This window comes from Agelaius tricolor, unplaced genomic scaffold (assembly GCF_023055355.1).
Source record: "Agelaius tricolor isolate 1412-34295 unplaced genomic scaffold, bAgeTri1.0.p SCAF_12, whole genome shotgun sequence".
NCBI classification, from domain to species: domain Eukaryota; kingdom Metazoa; phylum Chordata; class Aves; order Passeriformes; family Icteridae; genus Agelaius; species Agelaius tricolor.
In genome coordinates, this window is record NW_027269272.1 from 24,767,017 (window position 1) to 24,789,775 (window position 22,759).

Genomic DNA, 22,759 nt, shown 5'->3' on the forward strand with positions numbered 1-22,759 from the left:
CCACTTCCAAATCACCTTCATTAAGAGAAGAACCATAAAGGTAAAATCCACTTCCAAGTTACCTTAATTAAGAGAACCATAAAGGTAAAATCCACTTCCACATCACTTTAATTAAGAGAAGAACCATAAAGGTAAAATCCACTTCCAAGTTACCTTCATTAAGGGAAGAACCATGAAGGTAAAATCCACTTCCAAATCACTTTAATTAAGGGAAGAACCATGAAGGTAAAATCCACTTCCAAATCACTTTAATTAAGAGAAGAACCATAAAGGTAAAATCCACTTCCAAATCACTTTAATTAAGAGAAGAGCCATGAAGGTAAAATCCACTTCCAAATTGCCTTAATTAAGAGAACCATAAAGGTAAAATCCACTTCCAAGTTATCTTAATTAAGAAAACCATGAAGGTAAAATCCACTTCCAAGTTACCTTAATTAAGAGAACCATGAAGGTAAAATCCACTTCCAAATCACTTTAATTAAGGGAAGAACTATAAAGGTAAAATCCACTTCCAAATCACCTTCATTAAGAGAAGAACCATGAAGGTAAAATCCACTTCCAAATTACCTTCATTAAGAGAACAACCATAAAGGTAAAATCCACTTCCAAATCACCTTAATTAAGAGAACCATAAAGGTAAAATCCACTTCCAAATTACCTTCATTAAGGGAAGAACCATGAAGGTAAAATCCACTTCCAAATTACCTTAATTAAGAGAACCATGAAGGTAAAATCCACTTCCAAATCACTTTAATTAAGGGAAGAACCATGGAGGTAAAAATCCACTTCCAAGTTACCTTCATTAAGAGAACCATAAAGGTAAAATCCACTTCCAAATTGCCTTAATTAAGAGAACCATGAAGGTAAAATCCACTTCCAAATCACTTTAATCAAGAGAAGAACCATGAAGGTAAAATCCACTTCCAAATCACCTTCATTAAGAGAAGAACCATAAAGATAAAATCCACTTCCAAGTTACCTTAATTAAGAGAACCATGGAGGTAAAATCGACTTCCAAGTTACCTTAATTAAGAGAACCATAAAGGTAAAATCCACTTCCAAATCACCTTAATTAAGAGAACCATGAAGGTAAAATCCACTTCCAAATCACCTTAATTAAGAGAACAACCATGAAGGTAAAATCCACTTCCAAATCACCTTCATTAAGAGAAGAACCATGAAGGTAAAATCCACTTCCAAGTTACCTTAATTAAGAGTAGAACCATGAAGGTAAAATCCACTTCCAAGTTACCTTAATTAAGAGTAGAACCATGAAGGTAAAATCCACTTCCAAATCACCTTCATTAAGAGAAGAACCATGAAGGTAAAATCCCCTCAGAGCTGGGCAGCCCTATCACAGAGCTTGTTTTAATGCAAAATGGGAATTTTGGGTTGAATTTGTGTTCCCAGACATTGACTCACAAGGTTTGTTCTTTGGGATAATCAAGATTTCCATCCTTCCACATTTTCCAAATTACACATTTGGGGCTTTTCAGCATCGAGTTCCTAAATTCCTACTGAGACCCTTCAAAGGTTTTTTTTTTCATTTTCATGCTGGGTTTGGAATTGGGAAGAGCTGGAGCAGCAGCAGGGCTGGATTTGGGGTTGGGGCCGTGGGTGGGTGCTGTGAGTCAGTGTCTGGGAACACACAGCACAAATCAGCTCAAAATTCCCAATTTTTCCCCTCATTCCCAGACATCGACTCGTTCCAGATGCACTTGGGAATGCTCTCCATGGGATTTGAATTCTCTTTTGGAATATGCAAAGAGTGAGGAAGTGCAGCTAACCCTGACTCATTTTTCATTTTCATTCCTTTCCAGTGATTTTATTCCTATCTATTATGTAGGAAAATCCTACAAAATCCTACCCAAAACTTGCAGATGGATTTTTCTTCCTGAGTATCACAATGGCAAAGTTAATTAGTGATGCTGTGCTGGGCACAGCAATGAACATATCCTTGGAAATGGTTTCCAGGCTCTTGGAATAATTGAGCTCAGTCCATGTTTTACAGTTGGTGCATAATGGAGAACACCAGAAGGAATTTACCACCCTCAGAACGGTGACATCTTCAAAAAAAAACCCCAAACCCCACCAAAAAATCCCACCAAAAACTTTATTGTTTAAGGCCCCCCATGGATTTTTAGCTCCCTAAAATGTCTGAGCTGAAAAATCTCTGTTAATTTGAGGCAAATTCTGGTTTTCTTGAACAAATTTTAAGCAGAATGACAAAACCACAGGCTGCTCACCCAGCCCGTCTCCTGAATTTCCTGTGCTTCCAGCTGTGGAATCATAAAAATTCCAGAGCTCTGCAGCATCTTCATCCCAATCCTGGAAATTGCTGGATTGTTTGGATGAAGTGTTTATTTAAATAACACACTTTTGAATTGATTTAAAGAACAATGAAATAAACATTGATGTGTTCATTTCAAATACTCAATTTATCAACAGCTGAACAATCTTGAAATGGGAATTTTTCAGACCCCCTCTGGTTAAAAATATGACCAAACTCAAAATAATTAAAAAAAAATTATTTAATTAACTAAATCTTACACCATTATAAAAATTTGTTTAAAATAAACTTATATATATATTAATTATCATCATAGTTATACCTTATCTACTTCAATATATCCAACAAATTTATCAAAACAATATTCAGAGTTTAAAAGCTCCTCCATCTCCAATTATTTTCTCAGCAGGAATCTTTCCTTCCTGAATTTGGATTTCAGCTCTTTTGCTTCTCTCCCTGTGCTCAGGTGCACAACGTCATCAACGACGCCGTGGATTTGTTGGAATTCCGGGACAGGGTCATCAAAGCCTCCCTGAATTATGGATATTTGGTGGTCTCCACTTCCCTGCAGTGCTATGTGTTCTCGTGAGCAAAGCAAATTTATTTTGTATTAATTTATTTTTCATTTTTTTAAATTTATTTTGCATTAATTTATTTTTTTTTTAATTTATTTTAAAATTAATTGAAATATTCAATGGACTGTCTGCTCAGTGAGCGCTAATGCAGATCATTGTAAAAGAGTCAGAAATATTTTTAAAATATTTTAGGAATAAAAGAATCCATCTAAACATAATTTTGCTCATTTTTGCCTGCAGTGTTATGCGTTTTCATGAATAAAACAAATTCCTCTTCCTCAGTTTGTTTGGAAAAGAGTGGCAGAAACTTCATTGGAAGCACAAGCATTGATTTATTTTTAAATTTATTTTAAAATTAATAGAAATATTCAATGGACTGTCTGCTCAGTGAGCGCTAATGCAGATCATTGTAAAAGAGTCAGAAATATTTTTAAAATATTTTAGGAATAAAAGAATCCATCTAAACATAATTTTGCTCATTTTTGCCTGCAGTGTTAAGCGTTTTCATGAATAAAACGAATTCCTCTTCCTCAGATTGTTTGGAAAAGAGTGGCAGAAACTTCATTGGAAGCACAAGCATTAATTTATTTTAAATTTTTTTCAATTTATTTTAAAATTAATTGAAATATCCAATTAAATATCTGCTCAGTGAACGCTAATGCAGATCATTGTAAAAGAGCCAGAAATATTTAAAAAATATTGTAGGAATAAAATAATCCATCTAAACATAATTTTGCTCATTTTTGCCTGCAGTGTTAAGTGTTTTCATGAATAAAACCAATTCCTCTTCCTCACTTTGTTTATAAAGGTGGCAGAAACTTCATTGGAAGCACAAGCATTAATTTATTTTTAAATTTATTTTTAATTTATTTTAAATTAATTGAAATATCCAATGGAATATCTGCTCAGTGAATGCTAATACAGATCACTGTAAAAGAGTCAGAAATATTTTAAAAATATTTTAGGAATAAAATAATCCATAGAAACATAATTTTGCTCATTTTTGCCTGCAGTGTTATGCATTTTCATGAATAAAAGAAATTCCTCTTCCTCACTTTGTTTGCAAAGGTGGTGGAAACTTCACTGGAAGCACAAGCATTAATTTATTTTAAATTTATTTTAAATTAATTGAAATATTCAATGGAATATCTGCTCAGTGAATGCTAATGCAGATCATTGTAAAAGAGTCAGAAATATTTTAAAAATATTGTAGAAATAAAATAATCCATCTAAACATAATTTTGCTCATTTTTGCCTGCAGTGTAATGCGTTTTCATGAATAAAACCAATTCCTCTTCCTCAGATTGTTTGGAAATGAGTGGCAGAAACTTCACTGGAAGCACAAGCATTAATTTATTTTTAAATTTATTTTTAATTTATTTTAAATTAATTGAAATATCCAATGGAATATCTGCTCAGTGAATGCTAGTACAGATCACTGTAAAAGAGTCAGAAATATTTAAAAAATATTTTAGGAATAAAATAATCCATAGAAACATAATTTTGCTCATTTTTGCCTGCAGTGTTATGCATTTTCATGAATAAAAGAAATTCCTCTTCCTCACTTTGTTTGCAAAGGTGGTGGAAACTTCACTGGAAGCACAAGCATTAATTTATTTTAAATTTATTTTAAATTAATTGAAATATTCAATGGAATATCTGCTCAGTGAATGCTAATGCAGATCATTGTAAAAGAGTCAGAAATATTTTAAAAATATTGTAGAAATAAAATAATCCATCTAAACATAATTTTGCTCATTTTTGCCTGCAGTGTAATGCGTTTTCATGAATAAAACCAATTCCTCTTCCTCAGATTGTTTGGAAATGAGTGGCAGAAACTTCACTGGAAGCACAAGCATTAATTTATTTTTAAATTTATTTTTAATTTATTTTAAATTAATTGAAATATTCAATGGAATATCTGCTCAGTGAACGCTAATGCAGATCACTGTAAAAGAATCAGAAATATTTTAAAAATATTGTAGGAATAAAATAATCCATATAAACATAATTTTGCTCATTTTTCCCTGCAGTGTTATATGTTTTTATATATTTTAATGCTGATTTTTAATATTTGCAGGACAAGGAACTGGAACACTCCATTGATTTTTGACCTGAAGGAAGGAACTGTGAGTTTGATTCTCCAAGCAGAAAGGTACCTGACCTCTTAAAATGTTCATTATGGACAGAATGTAACGATTAAATCCATAAATTTAATTATTTATTGTATGTATAAAAATAAATATATTTTTTTATATTATCTCTATTATAATTATATATATAGCTAATATATAATTGACAAAATATTATGTTAATAATAATTAAAATAATATTATTTTTAAATAATATTTTTAATTAAAATAATATTATTTTGTTAATTATATATATATATTAACATACATACACACATATATATATATATATATATATATATATATATATTTAATGAAATAAGTTCAAATTGAAATACCAGAAATAAACAAAAAATACCCAGGTAAAAGCATAAATATTTTCCATAATAAATATTTCTCTTGGGAAAAGATAATGCATTAAAAAAACCAAACTTTTCCATACAGAACTTCCAGAATATCTTGAAAATGTAAATCTTAGCAATGATGGAAGCTGGAAGAACAGTTGCAGGGTATTAAACAATGACTGTCCCCTTGTGGAAAATACTATTTTTTATATTATTTACTGATTTCCTTCCTTGTTGCTGGGGTTTTTTTCTTTTTTTTTAGGCATTTTCTTCTCGTGGATGGTGGAGGACTTTATTTATATTCCTATGAAGGCAGATTGATTTCCTCTCCAAAATACCCAGGCCTGAGGACAGACATTTTAAATGCCCTGACAGTGTCCCTGAGCAATGACACCCTGGCAGTGAAGGACAAGGCTGATGAGAGGGGTAAATCCTGCTTTATTTAGCACAAAAATACATTTATTGACTATAAAAATGAATGCAAGTTATGGGCCTTGCTTAAAATTCGTTTTAAAACTTCAAGAGAACGGTTTGGCTCTGAATTTCCAATTGATACATGAAATATTGACAGAAAATAATTGAATAAGATTTTACTCCCTGATGGGATTTTTCAGTTTTCTCTCTTCCTAAACATTCCCAGTGATGAAATTGTGGGTTAAGACTGAGTCAATCTGCTGCTGGAAATGTGGATTTATTTAAATTATGGATTTAAATGATGATATAGATTTATCACAATTTGCTGTCATTTCTGGAAAGCCCCATTTGAGACAGGAAATGAAAAATAGGGGTAGGAAGTGAAAATTCAGGTTTTTTTAAGATTTCTTTTTCACCACCATGTGAAAATCTCTGGTAAAACTCACACAGAATATTTTATCCACTTGCACTAAACCACACTCAGAAAAGAATGGAATCCCTGGAAAAATCCATTAAGAACTTCTGCTTTTATTAATAAAGTATATCATGATTTTTCTTCAGTTATCTACATCTTTGAAGCTTTATCTGGGAAGCCACTGGGTGATGGAAAACCTCTGACCCACAAGGTAAAGTGAAAGCTTTAATGTCTTTATTTTATTTCCCTCAGAAATTAAGAATCACTAATGGTTTTCCTCAATAATGGCACTAAAAGCACATTAAAGGATTTAAAATCTTAATAGAAAGGAGCTTTTCAGCTGACTTTTATTGCTTTGTGTTGTCTTCAGAGCTGTTTTAATCTTTGTGAAATTCAGTTTATAAAATCACAGAATCATGGAATGGGTTGGGTTGGAAAGGACTTTAAAATAATCTTTATTTAACCCCATGGAATGATTTATTCCACAGAGAAATCACACACAAAATGTTTTTCCAATCCAGTTTATCCAAGAATTTTTTGCCTTGTTTTTAGGAAAAAAAAAAATCAATTTGAATGTCCAAATATCAAATCTCCAAAATAAAAATCAGAGATTCTCTTTTATCTTTCCAGACAGAGATTGTGGAGATTGCATTGGACCAGAAAGGACTGACAAGTGAGAGAAAAATAGCTTTTATTGATAAGAACAGAGACCTTTTCATCACCTCAGTGAAAAGGTTTGGGAAAGAGCAGAAGATTGTCAAAATAGGTGAGAAAAATTCAAATTGGTCTTTGGGAAGATGCTGGGAGGGAAATAAATTTATATTTTATACAAGAAACAATATTTTTCTTAATTAATAGCGAAATTGAACTTGGAAAAAAAAAGCTTTGGCTTTTATATGATAGAGGTAGAAACAATTTCAGTAAATTTTATCTAAATTCTGTTGATTTTTCTATCATTTCCCTAAAAAGCGACTTTTACAATGCCACAAATTTGGGGTTAAAACCTTAGAAAAGCAACCAAAAATGCTGAATAACCACCCTGTTACAATTCCCTTTATTCTGAAGTTTCTCCTGGAAATACCTTCTTTCTTCCTTTGTCTGTTCATTCATTTATTATCATTATTTGTGCTCTGTAAATGAAGGGACAATGGTGCAGAGCTTGGCCTGGAACGACGGCTGCAACATCCTCTGTGGGATTCAGGATTCCAGGTTCACCGTCTGGTACTACCCCAACGCCGTCTACGTGGACAAAGACCTCCTCCCAAAAACCCTCTACCAAAAAGATGCCAGGTAAGAAACCCTTTTTCATCCAAATATATTCTTTATTTTAACTATTTCACTCATTTCTTAATGAACTGTGCTCAGAAGTAAAAACTGGCCTTGCAGCTTGTAAAATTCTCCTGTTTCTTGCTTGGGAAATGAGGAAAAAGGGGTTTATAAAGAAAATTATAAAGTTTGGGGTTGAAATGATGATGCAGGGTTGGAAAGCAGAGCAGCATCTTGAGGTAAAAGCAAAATTTGAATTTTTTCTCATAAAATTTTACCTCAGGTTTTGTAAAAAAAAAAACCCAGAAAAGATTTGTTCCGACGATGCCGGCAATTAAAAATAGCAAAACACCACGTCACAAAGAATCGATCTTAAATCCTTTTCTTGTAAAAACAACAAAACACTGACTTCTTTTCCTTTCTGAGTGCAGTGAGTTCAGCAAGAGCCCTCAGATCGTGAGTTTTGTGGGGAACCAGGTGACCATCAGGAGGGCGGACGGGTCCCTGGTGCACCTGCACATCTCCCCGTACCCCGCCATCCTCCACGGCCACGTCAGCTCCTCCCGCTGGCAGGACGGGCTCCGGCTCTGCAGGTTTGTCAAGGTACAGCACAAACCTGATTTTTGGCAATATTCACAGCCATTTTTATAGTTTTGGGTGTTCTTCAGTAGTGATCTCTCCATGTCAAATGGTACAGCTCATTTCCAGCCCACTCCTCCCACTGGCAGGACAGGCTCAGGCTCTGCAGGTTTGTCAAGGTACAGCACAAATCTGATTTTTGGCAATATTCACATCCTTTTTTATAGTTTTAAGAGCCATTTTTATAGTTTTAGGAGCCATTTTTATAGCTTTAGGTGTTCTTCAATAATGATCTCTCCATATCAAATGGTTCAGCTCATCTCCAGCCTGCTCCTCCCACTGGCAGGACGGGCTCAGGCTCTGCAGGTTTGTCAAGGTGCAACACAAACCTGATTTTTGGCAATATTCACAGCCATTTTTATCGTTTTAGGAGCCATTTTTATAGTTTTGGGTGTTCTTCAGTAGTGATCTCTCCATATCAAATGTACAGCTCATTTCCAGCCTGCTTTGTCGCTCGTTTTTGTCACTCGTGGAAAATGAGGTGGTTTCCTTAATTCCAGGACATCATCATTCCATAAGGTCCATGATAAATAATCATTCTTATTTTTAGCCACACCAGAATCCAGCTGGATTGAACACAGGTGCTCACAGAATTCAGTTCTAAACTTAAATTTTTTCAAAGTTTTTAAATTTAAGGTCTGGGCCTTAATCCAACCAACCTTTAACTTTAAGGTCTGAGCCTTAATTAACCTTAGACCTATAAGATCTTAAACCTTTAACTTTAAGGTCTGGGCCTTAATATAACCAATGAAAAGTGACATTTCCACAATTACCTGTTAATTTCCATATTCTGTTTCACTTCTTTTTATTTTTTTTTCTTTTCCATTGCTTTCTTTTGTATTTATTTAGACAACAGCAACAGATGAGGTGAGTGTGGTAGTTTATAAAACAACAAAATCCCTTCAAACCTTCCTTCCCATTTATTTCTAGAAAAGTTTAGTACCTTAAATGTGTATTTGAGATATTTGTGCTACCAATTATTAAATAAATGCACATCCAGATAATTTGGGTTGCATAAGTAGAATTAATTGTAACAGAACCTTTATTTGCAGTGTCCACATCACCTGATTTAAGCATCCAAGTCAGGATATTTTGATTCTGGCAGTCCAGGTAGAGAGAAGAAAGTATTTCCAATCAGGAATAACAAAATAGATCATTTTTTTTGAGGGGAGAAAAAGCAGCAAGAAACAACTTGGAACCATCTAAAAGATAATTTTATCTCCTAGGTAATTTCAGGCTGAGCTTTCAGCATTTTATCACCTGATTTCCTAAATAAAAGGGAAATGGGAAAAGAATGTGACAAAGATTTTAGGAGCATTCTCTGAACAATCTTAATTTTCCCAGATTCTGGGCTTACTGCATGAGGGTTTTTCCTGATGGAAAAGTCACTTGGGAAATATGGGAATGTGTTTAGAACACCCTCAGTGCAGCTGCTCATTCTGATTTCGATCAAGAGTGATCCTTCTAAAACCTTCACAGTGCAAAGTCTTTATTTCCAGATTTGTTACTGAACACACTCAGCAAAATTCTCCTTAGTTCCTGGACCAGCCAGTCCAAAGTTACATTCTTCCTGTCTGAATAGAGTTTTAGATGTTGTAGCTTAAACTGTATTAAAATGTGGTTTATTACTGTGTCTTTGTCATCATGTTGTCACTTGAAAATCCATCAAAATGTCAGTTGGGGTCTTCCTAAATTCTGAGCTCATGGGGTTTCCTCGAGGTTGTGTAAAATGCCCCAAAAACCCTCACAGAAACAATAAATATACAATAATAATAATAATAATAATAATAATAATAATAATAATTATAATAATAATAATAATAAATGTACAATAATAATAATAAAATAGTAAAAAAAGCAATGTATATAATTATAAATGTAGAAAATAAATAAAATAAATAAAACATATGAATTTATCTGCTTGTTTATAAATGTATAAATAAATAAACTATAAATATACAATTTAAAGTTATAAATTAAATAATAATAAAAAGGAGTAATATTATTGTTGCCATGAAGTTTTTCTAATTCCTAGTTCTGAGAAATAATAATTTCCTAATGAGAGACTTCAGAGCACAGTGCCATAAATGGCACACAGAGAAATGGAATATTACACCTAATTTTTAAGCCTTGTGTAGGTGCTTTGAGGAGTCATTTGCAGCAGGCTAATGAACATTTGAAGGTTTCCAAGTTGTTTTTATTTTGAATTTCAGGACCAGACCCTGTGGGCTTGTTTGGCTGCCATGGCAGTGGCCAACAAGGACATGAGCACGGCTGAGATCGCCTACGCAGCCATCGGCGAGGTAAGAAAATGGATCAGATCCCAGTGAAATCCTTGCAGGGCCAGGCTGGTGAGTGAATAAATGAATAAATGAATAAATGAATGTCCTTGTGTGCCCTGGGACAGATTGACAAGGTGCAGTACATCAATTCCATCAAGGAGCTGCCCTCCAAGGAGTCCAGGCTGGCTCACCTGCTGCTCTTCAGTGGCAGCTGCCAGGAGGCCGAGGCCCTGCTGCTGCAGGCTGGCCTGGTTTACCAAGCCATCCAAATCAACATCAACCTTTACAACTGGGAAAGGTAGGAGCTGTTTGCCATCAAAATAACGTTTTCCTAATTGTTTCCATCAGTTGTTTTATTGCTGACTCATTGCTTATCTTTTAATCGCCCACGACTTCAAAAAATAGCTAATTAAATCATAGCCAAAAAAAAAACCCCAGCATTTTTGTATTTGGAAAATACAAATATTTGGTGATAAAAGCCCAAAATGTTCTTGGAAACATTTTGAAATAACATTTTGCTTTGTCATCCCCGCTAGCACAGAGGAGCCCTCAGTGATGCCCCAGACTGGCTGTGGAATTTGGGCTGCTTGGAAATGTCTTGCTGCTAAAAATAAAATTGTGGCTACCCAGACTCCCAGCATTGTGGAGGTGGAGAAAATATGAATTAGGACTGAGAAAACAAAGGAGGAATTTCTCATTTAAACAAAACCCCCACGTTTTCTGACAGAATCCTCTGAGTTGTTTACTCCTAATTTCTCTGCTGTTATATTGATATATTCAGGCAAAAGGTTGATTTTCCCTCACTAATCTGTGATTTTGTTTTGTTATGGAGCTGTGTCAGGGGAGGTTTGAGCTGGATATTAGGAAAAGAATATTGCTTTATTCTATCATCTAAAACCTCTCTGTAGGTCAAATCTCAGGGTTCTTAGGCCATTGAGGAGAAACCAAGTGTGAGTAATTAAATTAATCCAGTGTCTGACCTTTGCCACCTATACAATATTTATAAATATTATATAGAATATACATGAATGTGTATTATGAGTGTTCAGGACCTATTTCGGACTAGAAAAAAGTTATTAAACATTATTATTTTCATGCTAAACTCTGAAATATTCTGCATTTCCTTGAAATAAAAAGCCTCCTGGGCTCAAGTTAATGATGTGATGAGGCTGTCAGTGGGAATAATTGTTGGGATTTTCCATCACTGGCTACTTTGAACCTCCTGATGCTGCTGTGGGGTTGGATTTGGCATTTCTGCCCTCACCCTCAGAGTTTCTGGGTGGTTGTGGTGGTGCCAGAGCATTGCCCCAGCCTTTGCTGCTCTTTTGCAGAGCCCTGGAGCTGGCAGTGAAGCACAGGACACACGTGGACACGGTCCTGGCTTACAGACAGAAATTCCTGGAGGATTTTGGGAAAAAAGAAACCAACCAAAGGTTTCTGCAATATGCAGAAGGGGTGAGTGTCCCCCAGGGTTGTCCCTGCGTCGGGGGGGGTGGGTTTGCACCTCACTTTTCCTTCTGTGGCTCAAATGTGGAATCCCATAAATGTGGAATTTTGGCCTAACATTGGCCAGGAATAGCTGGGCATGGGTTTCATTTGAAGATTCACAATATATATTCAATATCTGGTAGGGATCACACAAGTGAAGGCCCAGTTGTTTTCTATAAACAGGGAGTTAAACTTCACCATGGCTCAATGAGTGTCTCAAATATCTCCAACCTTTTTTGTGGCATTTTATGGATAGAAGCAGTAACAAGCTTTGAAGGAATCTGGATATTTATGAACTGCAAACCATTCTGATTTCAAATACCATCAACAATTCAATATACATTTATATTATACAAATATATTATTTGTATTATATACATTATACATGTATAATGTAATAATATACATTATACATGTATAGTGTATATTATTACATTACAATATATATTTATTATTATTATTATTATTTATTGGAAACCCTTTGCATCACGAGGAAATCCATTTATTAGTAATTCACACATCCTGAGGGCCGAGGGCACCTCCTGAAATTCAGCAGCTGCATCTTGGATTCTGCTGGAATATTTCCACACAGGAGAGCCACAATTCCCTCCTGTCCTCCCTGCTTTTCCCCTCCTGATTCCTCAGCATTCTGAGGGAGAAATGATCCCAAAAACCCTTTCCTTTGTGTGGAATCCTTTTCTCCCCTGCAGCTGAAGGGTCAGGGGACCCCTGGGCACAGGGCACTCCATGGGCACTTGGAATAAAGCTGGATTTCTAATGGAAGCCATTAGCTTTTAGCACTTTAGGGAGTCTCATTTCCTAAACTAACTCATCCCCTAAAGAACCATTCCACAGTAATTTACCTGGAAAATAAAGCACAGATTCCAGGCATTTTTATCCTGCAGCTTTCCCAGCTCTGTGTGTTCCCTAAAACCCCTTACAGTGCAAAAACCCCAGAAATTCCCTGATGCTTCTGATGGACGTTGGAGATAATCCTGATTTTCTAACACTCCTGGAGGAGGCTGTAGATTCCATCAGGAATCCTGAGGAACTCCACCTTGGCAGTGACAAGGTGTGAGCAGGGTGATTTTTCAGCTTACTCGGTCTTGAAAATTGGAGATTTTGAACCTTTCTAAAATTGTATTTGGAAATTTGGAGGTTTTCTTGAAATTTGAATTTCTCACTCAGGAGATTTCTGGAGGGAAAAAGGTCCTTTTCCACATCCAGGTGCTGGAGGCCTTTGCTGGATCTGTGAATAGGAGGGATCCACATAATGTGAATTTTAAGCTGTAATTAAATTTTGCATGGAACCTGTCAGACTCATGAAGCAAAATCAGAAAGAAATTGAAAAGAAAAGCAAGATTTTGTGCTGCTGTTCCTTCTCAGGGACAAAAAAGAGTCTCAGTTTCCCTCTCACAACCTAAAACCTCTTCAGGCTTAAATAAGGAGTTTTCCCCCTCTCTTTTCTGCAGGCAGGATCTAAAATTGTGCTTATTTTACATATCAGGTTCTCAGTAACTCACACATACCCTGAGGGTCCTGGGCGCAGTCCATGCCTCCAGAACTGAGCTGTTATTATTCTATTTTCACCTGAGAATGTGGGTGTGAAATTGTTTCATTTCACTTTCCCTCTTGGAGAATCTCTCCTGTTATTCCATTGCTTAATTCCAGAGGAAAATTCCCTGTGCAGCCCTGGAAATTCTTCTCCCATCCCACCTTTGCCAGTGTTGATCCTCCAGCAATAAACTGAGCTGCACAGTGACATTTTTGGATGTGTTTTTATGGCCATCAGATGCACCATGATGTATTTTTCATTTCTCATTAGAAACAAGTTTTCTACCCCCATTTGTGCTGGGGTATCACACTTTGTGTATTGCCTGGGGTGTCACTGACTCAAACACAGGCAGAAAATGCCAATTCTCTGCAGCTGGAGAAAGGCCAGGGTTAAAACTGAGCCATTTATGGGTGCAGAGGGGCAGTTCCAGGCAGGAACTGGTGGCTGCTGGAGCAGATAACTGGTTTAATACCAGCTCTTGGAGGAGACAGCACTCTCAATTAATGAGGCAGGGCTGAGTTTTCAGTAGCAGGACACTGCTGTCATGATCCTGAATTAGAAGCAGGTTATTTTTGTTTTATTGCTTTCATTTCCAGGCACAATGAGATTTATTAAAATAGCCCAGGCTGTGTTTGTTTTAAAGGTGAAGCTCAGTTGGAACTCAGCTGTGCCTTCAGAGCTTCCCTGAGTTCGGGTACCCAACACCTGAAAATTGCATTTTTAAATGGAATAACTGACCTTGCTCTCTCTGATGTTGAGCCCTGTGTGTTTCATTTTTCTCTTCTTGCAGCTGGAAGTGGATTGGAATAAAATCAAAGCCAAAATCGAGATGGAAATTGCTAAGGAGAGAGAACGAGCAGCAGCCAGTGCTGCAGGCAGGAGCAGTGTGACTGTGCAGCAATAATTCAGTTTGGGCACCTTCAAAGTGCTGCTTCAACCTTTGCTGCTGCTCTGTTACAGGGAAAAAAAACCACAGCAAACATTTTGTGGGACACAGGAGTGGGAATTTCTGTGGGTCTGAATCCTTGGGTGACACACAGGATTAATTATTTCCTTTCATTTCGAGCTGGGTTTGTATTCTGGTGCCAGTGCTGGCTACATAAATGAGAAAAAAAAGGGAATTTACAGTTCCTCTCTTAGTGTTTTCAAACTTTTATTGCCATTCATATTCTTTAATCTGGGTTGCCTCTACTGAAATCCCAATTTAAGCCCCAAGTTTGCAACCTCGGGGACCTCTCCAGGCTTGTTTCCATTGCCCCAAAACAAATTGAGCAAACTGGAAGTGCTGAAAATGCAAAAAAAAGGAGCTTGAGTACAAATATTTCCCTCACAGTTGTGGGAATACATATTTGCTAGTGAGTTATTTAATAGATGATTTCAGATCATTTCAGCAACTCAGGTTTGTCACTGAGTAAAACAGTAAAAGTAATTTTAGCAGTAAAAGGAATTTTTTTTTGTTTAGAATACTTTGGAATGTGCTTTCAGGGTTGTTGGAAGTAACAAACAGCATTTGTAGCATCTGATGTGTAAAATTGACAAGAATATTTAAAATAAGTTACTATTTCCCGTACTTTTTCTGCCCAAAGCACTTGATTTGTAAATATTTTTTGAATTTATGTTATTTCATCAAGATACACTTTTCTTTGTTCCACACCCAAAGCTGGCTGCATTCTCTTCATGTTATAAATACATCACCAGTTTATTCATCACTGACAAGGTTTATTATGTATCTTTCAAATGTTACCAGCAAAATGTTAAATATCTGTACATACAGCAAATTTGTAAATCATTGTGTCACCCCTTTCTTGCACAGTTCATTGATTTCTTAATAAAACCAAATCAAAGTGGAGATTTTTAAGGTATTTTTAAGGTATCAATTTTAAGGTATCAATTTTAAGGTATCACTTTTAATGTACCTGAGAGCTGCTGCGTGTGGGGATCTCAACTGAGTGCTAAAGAAAGAATATTTGGGGTGTTTAAATTCCATTTGGAGGGGATGGGAGAAGTGTTTGATTCCATTTTTTATCACACACACCCAGTCCTGAGCGTCCTGCTGTTAACTAGAAAGCAAAGCAAAATATTTGGGAAAAGCACTTTTACTCCCAGGTTCTAAATGCAGTTGTGAGCTGGGTGTGAAACCTGAATTTCAGGATATTCTCAGGAGCAAATGTTCCTCTGTGGCTTTTCTGGGGTTGTGGCAGGGGTTTCAGAGATTGTAGTTCCAAGGGAAACGCCATCCATCCGTGCCAGGGCAATCTGGAGCTGAATTTTCTGAGGTTTCCAAAGTTCTGCATTATATTTTTACCTGGTTTCAGTTATTTCAGTATCAAGCAAAAATAAAGAGCAGGAGGATCCAGATGTTTCAGGTACATTTTGGTTACATTATTGCCCAGAACAAGAAATTACTTTAAAAACCTCTTTTAAAAATAAAAAATAAAAATAAAATAAACCTCTTTTAAAAATAAACACCTCAAATTGAATTACTCACAACTTGATTTAAACCATCATAAACCAATCTAAGAAACAGAGAATAATTAACATGATTAAAATTGTTGTGATGGATCAATAATCAAAAATAACCCAAATTTTGCCATTGCAGGGTGGGAGTTGAGTTCATTCACTTCATTTATCCTTGGGCACAGTAAATCCTCTCTGATTATAAAAGGGGAGGTTGAAAAATGCATCTTTAGGTGAAAAATAAATCCCTCAAGTGAGGCAAAAGTAAAAGCTCAGGTGGGTGTTAGAAAACCTACTCCATATTTGGAATATTTCAGAGGGAAAATTAAAAATAGCTTTTGTTGTCTGGTTTTTAAGGCAATAAAACTTTGTGATCTGGATTTGGCTGTGGGATTTTACCCTTTGGAGCAGGAGGAAGGTTTGAATCATCTGACATGGAAATTTGATTTTACAGATTATGTGGAACTATTTCCTGCAGAAAAACTGGTGATTGTTGCCTGATTCACTTCAGAGTAGTCACAATTATAAATGATAAATGAACAGCTATGGAAAAGCTTGAAGCTTTCTAAAATTTAATTCTGAAATAGGAATAGGTATTTCTAGAAATATGAAGCTTGTGTCACCTACAGCTGGGGGGGAGGTTGGAGAAAAGCAATTTAGTATTTTTGTATTATATATATGGTTTTTATAGTGGTTTTTACATGTTTTTAATTAAACATTTTAAGACCTCCATTTCTTTATTTTGGTGATAACAGAGATGAGATTGACAGAGATTTTACTCTGCAGGGGATGGGGAAGAGCCAGGGAGAAAAAAGGTTTTTATGAATTGATCCCATGTGAGAATCTCGATTTCCAATGTTTATTTTTATTGCTCCAAACCAATCAGGGGTTCCTTTGTGCTATAGAATTTCCAACACTGGAATTTAACCTTTTTCATTTTAGTTCAGATGCCTTTGCCCTCCTGTAAAAGTTTGGGGAAGCAGGATGGGCTGGTACCTTCAGGGAAAGAGAGGGACGAGTCTGCACAGAGCTTGGTTGTACAAAACAATAAAACATTCCATCATTTCTGGGGTTTTATGAAGGGTCTGCCAGAATTATTTTACTTTATGAAAAGAAATGACTGTGCTAGTTGGAGCCCTGCAGTTCTGAAAATCTAATCTGTATTTTAAATAAATGGGTTTATTTATGCAGGTTTGCTTTGCCATTAGAGACACCTGGAAAAAAAAGGGGAAGGGAAGGGAAGGGAAGGGAAGGGAAGGGAAGGGAAGGGAAGGGAAGGGAAGGGAAGGGAAGGGAAGGGGGAAGGGGGAAGGGGGAAGGGGGAAGGGAAGGGAAGGGAAGGGAAGGGAAGGGAAGGGAAGGGAAGGGAAGGGAAGGGAAGGGAAGGGAAGGGGAAAGGGGAAAGGGGAAAGGGAAAGGAAAGGGGAAAGAGAAAGGGAAGGGGAAGGGGAAAGGTGCTCGTGGCTGCTGCTCCTGCACTGAGCACATGCTCAGCTCTGAGTGATAGAATCAGGCTAGGACAGGAAAATAAAAAGTATTTAATGTAAGCTTTGGGCAGTTCCTGTCAGAGAGCCGGGCTGAGCTGGGCTGGTGCTGCAGGAAGCATTCAGGGTCATGGAGGAGCTGCCAGCTGTGGCAGCAGCTGTGACACTCATTGCCCTGGGAGCTGTGACCATCATTGCCCTGGGAGCTGTGACATTGATTTCCCTGGGAGCTGTGGCACTCATTGCCCTGGGAGCTGTGACATTGATTTCCCTGGGAGCTGTGGCACTCATTGCCCTGGGAGCTGTGGCACTCATTGCCCTGGGAGCTGTGGCACTCATTGCCCTGGGAGCTGTGACATTGATTTCCCTGGGAGCTGTGACCATCGTTTCCCTTGGGGCAGGAGGGTTCCCAGCTCCCCGCAGTGAGCAGGAGGTGCTGATGTTTCATTTGCAGGTTCTGGAGGGGTTCCCTCCTTCCCCTGCCGCCCCGGCCAGGGGCACAGCCTGGTCCTGCTGTCCCAAAAGCTCCCTCTGGCACCCGTGGGGGTCAGCATCACCCAGTCGTGTCCACAGAGCAAAATCCCACAGCCGAGCATCCCAAAATTCCCAGGGAACGCGAGCCGGGCTGAGGGCAGCGGGGGCTGAACGAAACCGCAGCCAGGGCTTCCCATCGCTCCGTGTCCTTGCGATGGAGCTGATGTCCCCACGTCACCTTTCTCCCTTCCGGCTGTGCCGTGTCCCCGTGAGGCGCCCTGGTGTCCTGCGGGCTGTCCCAGCGGCTCCGGGCAGCGTGTGCCGCTCCTCCGTGTCCTCAGGAATCCCGCAGGTCCCTTGGCAGAGCCGGGTGCCAGCAAGTGCGGAGCATTCCCGGGAATCCTCAGTGTCCCTGGCAGGTCCCTTGGCAGCTCCAGGTGTCAGCAGGTGCAGAACATTCCCGGGAATCCCCAGTGTCCCTTTGCAGATCCAGGTGTCAGCAGGTGCAGAGCATTCCCGGGAACCCCCAGTGTCCCTTTGCAGCTCCAGGTGTCAGCAGGTGCAGAGCATTCCCGGGAATCCCCAGTGTCCCTTGGCAGCTCCAGGTGTCAGCAGTGTGGAGCATTCCCAGGAATCCCCAGTGTCCCTTTGCAGATCCAGGTGTCCAGGAGGTGCAGAACATTCCCGGGAATCCCCAGTGTCCTTTTGCAGATCCAGGTGTCAGCAGTGTGGAGCATTCCCGGGAATCCCCAGTGTCCCTGGTCAGTCCCTTGGCAGATCCAGGTGTCCAGCAGGTCACCCTGCGCTGTGGAGCATTCCCGGTGCTCCTCCCTGTCCCACCAGAGAACGCTGCTGGATCCTACCCGGGCATCCCTCCTGCGACACCTGGGGCTGTCCGCTGTCCCTCCGCGGGTCCGGAGGAGGATGAGGATGAGGCTGAGGATGAGGATGAGGATGAGGATGAGGATGAGGATGAAGATGAGGATGAGGATGAGGATGATCCACCCCGCAGGTCCCCCCGGGCCGCTCAGCCCCGCATCCCCGCGGCCGCGCCCCGTTCCTCGGGCGGGCAGCGCTGCGCCTCCTCGTAGCTGGGCAGGTGCTTCACCTCCTCGTAGCTGGGCAGGTGCGGCAGCTCCAGGCCCGTGTGGGGCCCCGGGCTGGCGGCGGTGCCCGCGGAGGCCGGGGCGGCTCCCGGCGGCTCCCGGCGCGTTGCGGGGCGCGGCCGGCGGGGCGCGGGGCAGGCGCGGCGGCGGAGCGCGCAGCCCGCGGCCAGCAGCGCCAGCAGCACCAGCAGCGCCGCCAGCCTCCGCGCCAGCCTCCGCGCCCGCGGCACCCACGGCGGCCCCGCCGCGGGCCCCGGAGCCGCCCCCGGCCCGGCACAGCCGCCCCGGCCGCAGCGGCCGCCCGCCATCCCCGCTGCGCGCCCCGCGCCCGCAGCGCCGCGCTTTATCCGCGCCCCGCCATGGGCTCGGCCGCATCAAATATTGATGGGGCCATTTGGCCGCCCTGCTCCGCCTAATGGGGCCGCGGCACAACGCCAGGCGCGGATCAGCCCCGGGGCAGCGGCGGGATGGCCCCGCCAGAGTCACGGCCGAGCCGAGCCCGCGGGACAGGGACAGGATGTGCATGAGGACACCGGGACAGAGGGACACGGGAACCCGAGGATGTGGGGATGAGCGGTGCCCAAGGATGGGAGGGTGGAGCTGAGCACGCAGGGATGAGCCGAGGATGCAGGGACGTGTGGCACCTCAGGATGTGGGGATGAGCAGTGCCTGAGCTTGTGGGACAAACCCAAGGGCGCAGGGATGAGCACAACACAAGAACATCAGGGTAAGGGACACCTGAGCCAGGAGCAAGCCAGGGTGCAGAGCCCAGCATGGATTTTGCAGCTCAAGAAGGGAGGCAGCAGCAGGGTCAGAGCAGGCGCTGACAGACCGGGGCCCTGGTGCCTGGGCAGGCACAGTGAGCCCTTCTTTCCTCATTTTTGTCGGGTTCTCTTCCTGCCACTAAACTTTCACAGGTCCCTGTGTCACCCAGTGGTGTCCCAACCCACCCCAATGAGCACAGCCCCTCCTCTCTGTGCTTTGCTGATTACCTTCATCCTAATTGCAAAACTCCAGCAAAAGGGAGAGGCCAGGGAGCTCTCATCATGGAAACACTGACTAACATCAAAGTGAGTAACATGGCAAGAACTGACCAGACCTTTTCTGCTCGGCTTCCTCTGGGGTGACCCTGCCAGATCTGATGGGCAGCTGCTGACCCACCTACGTGAGCCTCACGTGGGGTAAATTTGTTTCCTTTGTCCTGTTTACCCTCCTGGTGGTGATGTCACCGCTGATGGCTGCAGGCCATCCCCTGCTGTCACCCCCACTTCTGGGTGATTGTGTTTGTGACACATTTTGGGGGGCTCGGGAGAAAAAAATGAGGGCAAAAATTCTCAGCTGTGATACGGAGTTGGAGGAAGGAGGAGCTGGTGGTGCTGGGCTCCTGGCAAAGCAGGAGAAATCGCTGTTTCTTTCTGAATTTCAGGGGTTCATTCCGCATCCGTGTCCTCATTTTGGGGACATTTCTCCCTGCAGAAGGGGCAGGGGCTGGGAGGGGAGGGCAGGAGGTGCCAGCAGTGGGTGCAGCCCCACAGCTTTGGGAGCTGCTGCCTCACGCAGGGGTGGCTTTGCCCTGGGGGCTCACCCCTGCCAGGATCTGGGATGCTCTGAGGAGCTCCAGCAGCAGCTCCAGGGGCCACATTCCCTGCAGAGCTGGCAAGAACTGAGGGGGTGTTTGGGAGGCAAATTGGGAATAAACAGCAGGCGCCTGGTGCAACCTGCCTGGCTGTTAATAGAGCTCAGCCTTTTAACAGCGTCTCTGCTCTGCTGGGGCTCCCCCCGAGCCCCATGAAATATTAAAGCCTGTTGATAGCTCGTTGATAGCTCGTTAAAGGCAGCGTTTGGGCTGGGCCTGTGTGCCGTGAGCTGGGCTTTGCTGCTCAGCCTGCAGCAGGGGCTCGGAGCAGCTCCCTGTGCCACCACACAGGGAAAGCTGTGGATGGAGTGAGCAGGGCACAAGAAAGGATAAAAATTCCAGCCCTGGCGTGCAGCTGTGCTCTGCAGCAGCTCCAGGTGCCTCAGGAAAATGCAGGAATACAGGCCCAGGAGGAGCCAGGCCCGGAGGATTTGTCCTGGGCTGGCTGTGGATGGAGGGGCTGCACCCTCTGTGGCTTTGGGGGATTTGGGCAGGAGCAGCCGCCTCATTTTGGGAATCTGTGGAGAGTGGGAGAGTGGTGGCAGGCAGGGATCTTTGATTCCACCGGGATTCCATGGGCAGGGACACCCTGCACTAGAGCCAGGTTGCTCCCAGCTCCATCCAAGCTGGAATTTCTCTGTCCCCAAGCACAGCAGAGCACTGGGGCAGGAATGAACTCCTCAGGGGTGACCACATCCTGCCTCCCCATCCCAAAACCTGCAGGAAACCCACTCTGAGGCTCCCTGGAGCCAGGGAGGACCCGGAGCTGCCGAGCTGTTTCTGGGAAGGAGCTCTCAAGCTGATTTTCTCCAGATTTGCAGGGCATGGACAACTATTGATCCTGCAAATGACCCCTGCAGGAATCCATCGATCCCTTTGGAGCAGCAGATCATTAAGGCTCGACTTGCAGACCTCTCGGGTGGTGCCAAAGTGCTGACACAGCACAATGGCCAAGGGATGGTGTCATTGTCCCTGCGAGCTCCAGACTCTCCTCCTGCTCCATGAAATGCCCTTTGCACGGAGATGCTTCACATCTGAATTTCCCTTGCTGTGTTTTTCCCTCAAATATGGGAAAACTGCTCAGGGGAAAACGCCAGGATGACCTGAGGTTTGTGTTTGGTAGCTGGAAAAATCCCGTGGATTGATGGAGGGAAGCGCAGTTTTGGGTGTTGGTAGGAACAAGTCCAGCACTCTCAGCTTCCATGATATTTCAGTATCTGAGAGATACAAACCTTGGGATGATTGAGGCTTTTACAGGAATGATGGAGCAAATGGCTGCTGCACTGGAGGCTGGACAGGAAACCCGCGGCTGCCACATCCCTGGAAGTGTCCAAGGCCAGCTGGGAACACCCTGGGATGGTGGGAGCTGTCCCTGCCCATGGCAGGGTGGAATGGGATGAGCTTCAAGGCCCCTTCCCACCCAAACCATTCCAGGATCCCAGGAAAATCAAACACAGCCTGATGGGAGCCTCCTCCAAGGCCAAAATAATCCTTAAATCCTTCTGAATAGAACAAAACATTCTTCATATTCATGTCAAAGCTCCCAAGGAAGCCCATCCAGCAGCAGGAATGGGAGCAGGGCTCAGGGGCAGCTCTGAGCTGCTGGAACCAAACCCCAGAGCTGAGCTCCAGTGCCTCCCCCTTCTCAGGCACATCTGTAACTGCAATAAGGCCCAAAACCGAGGAGATGACTCTGCAAATGCAAAAAACTCCACCAGCCATTACCTCACAGCTCAGAAATCTCCTCTGCCAGCAAATATTTGCTGTTGGACTGTTTAAAACCCAGGGAAAGTGAGAGAGAGAGGCTGAAACCCTCCTGGACAGCCCTGATTCCTTCCCAGGCTGTTAACAAGTTTGGGTGCCCTCCAGAAATGAAATGTGTTTTCTGTAATAAATCAGTCAGATCGAAGACATAAATAAAATTCATTCATTGCTATCTATTCTGTACTTATTTCTGTATTTTATGTATGAAATATTCATTTATTTAACACAATTTTCTCTAATAAATAAAAGATGGAAATATTAGAGCAATGATATTGATATCAGTGAGTTTTTAGGCTTCCAGCTCGCTCGTGACACTTCAAATATTCTTCTGTCCTCCTGCTGCTGCAGAGAAGCATTAGAAAGGTTGGCTTAGACTGGTTTTCCCTTTGCAATAATTCCCCATAATTGGGATTTTAATGCCTTGACTCCATGGGAAGG

At 41.5% G+C, this 22,759-nt stretch overlaps 1 protein-coding gene across 5 annotated transcripts in view; it reads left to right on the top strand.

Annotated features, from left to right (window-relative positions):
* Positions 1–15,249, top strand: part of IFT80 (intraflagellar transport 80) — a 33,304-nt gene extending 18,055 nt beyond the window's left edge. For 2 of the 5 annotated variants that reach the window (XM_071438173.1, XM_071438174.1), the window contains exons 10-21: positions 2,757–2,875; positions 4,946–5,020; positions 5,604–5,767; positions 6,317–6,381; positions 6,801–6,936; positions 7,313–7,460; positions 7,868–8,039; positions 8,925–8,942; positions 10,289–10,378; positions 10,483–10,655; positions 11,689–11,812; positions 14,191–15,249. In XM_071438173.1, coding sequence (XP_071294274.1) covers positions 2,757–2,875; positions 4,946–5,020; positions 5,604–5,767; positions 6,317–6,381; positions 6,801–6,936; positions 7,313–7,460; positions 7,868–8,039; positions 8,925–8,942; positions 10,289–10,378; positions 10,483–10,655; positions 11,689–11,812; positions 14,191–14,304 — 1,398 coding nt within the window. In that variant the 3' untranslated portion in view covers positions 14,305–15,249. The other 3 variants (XM_071438175.1, XM_071438176.1, XM_071438177.1) reach the window with 3 other exon arrangements.
* Positions 15,250–22,759: the final 7,510 nt, after the last annotated feature.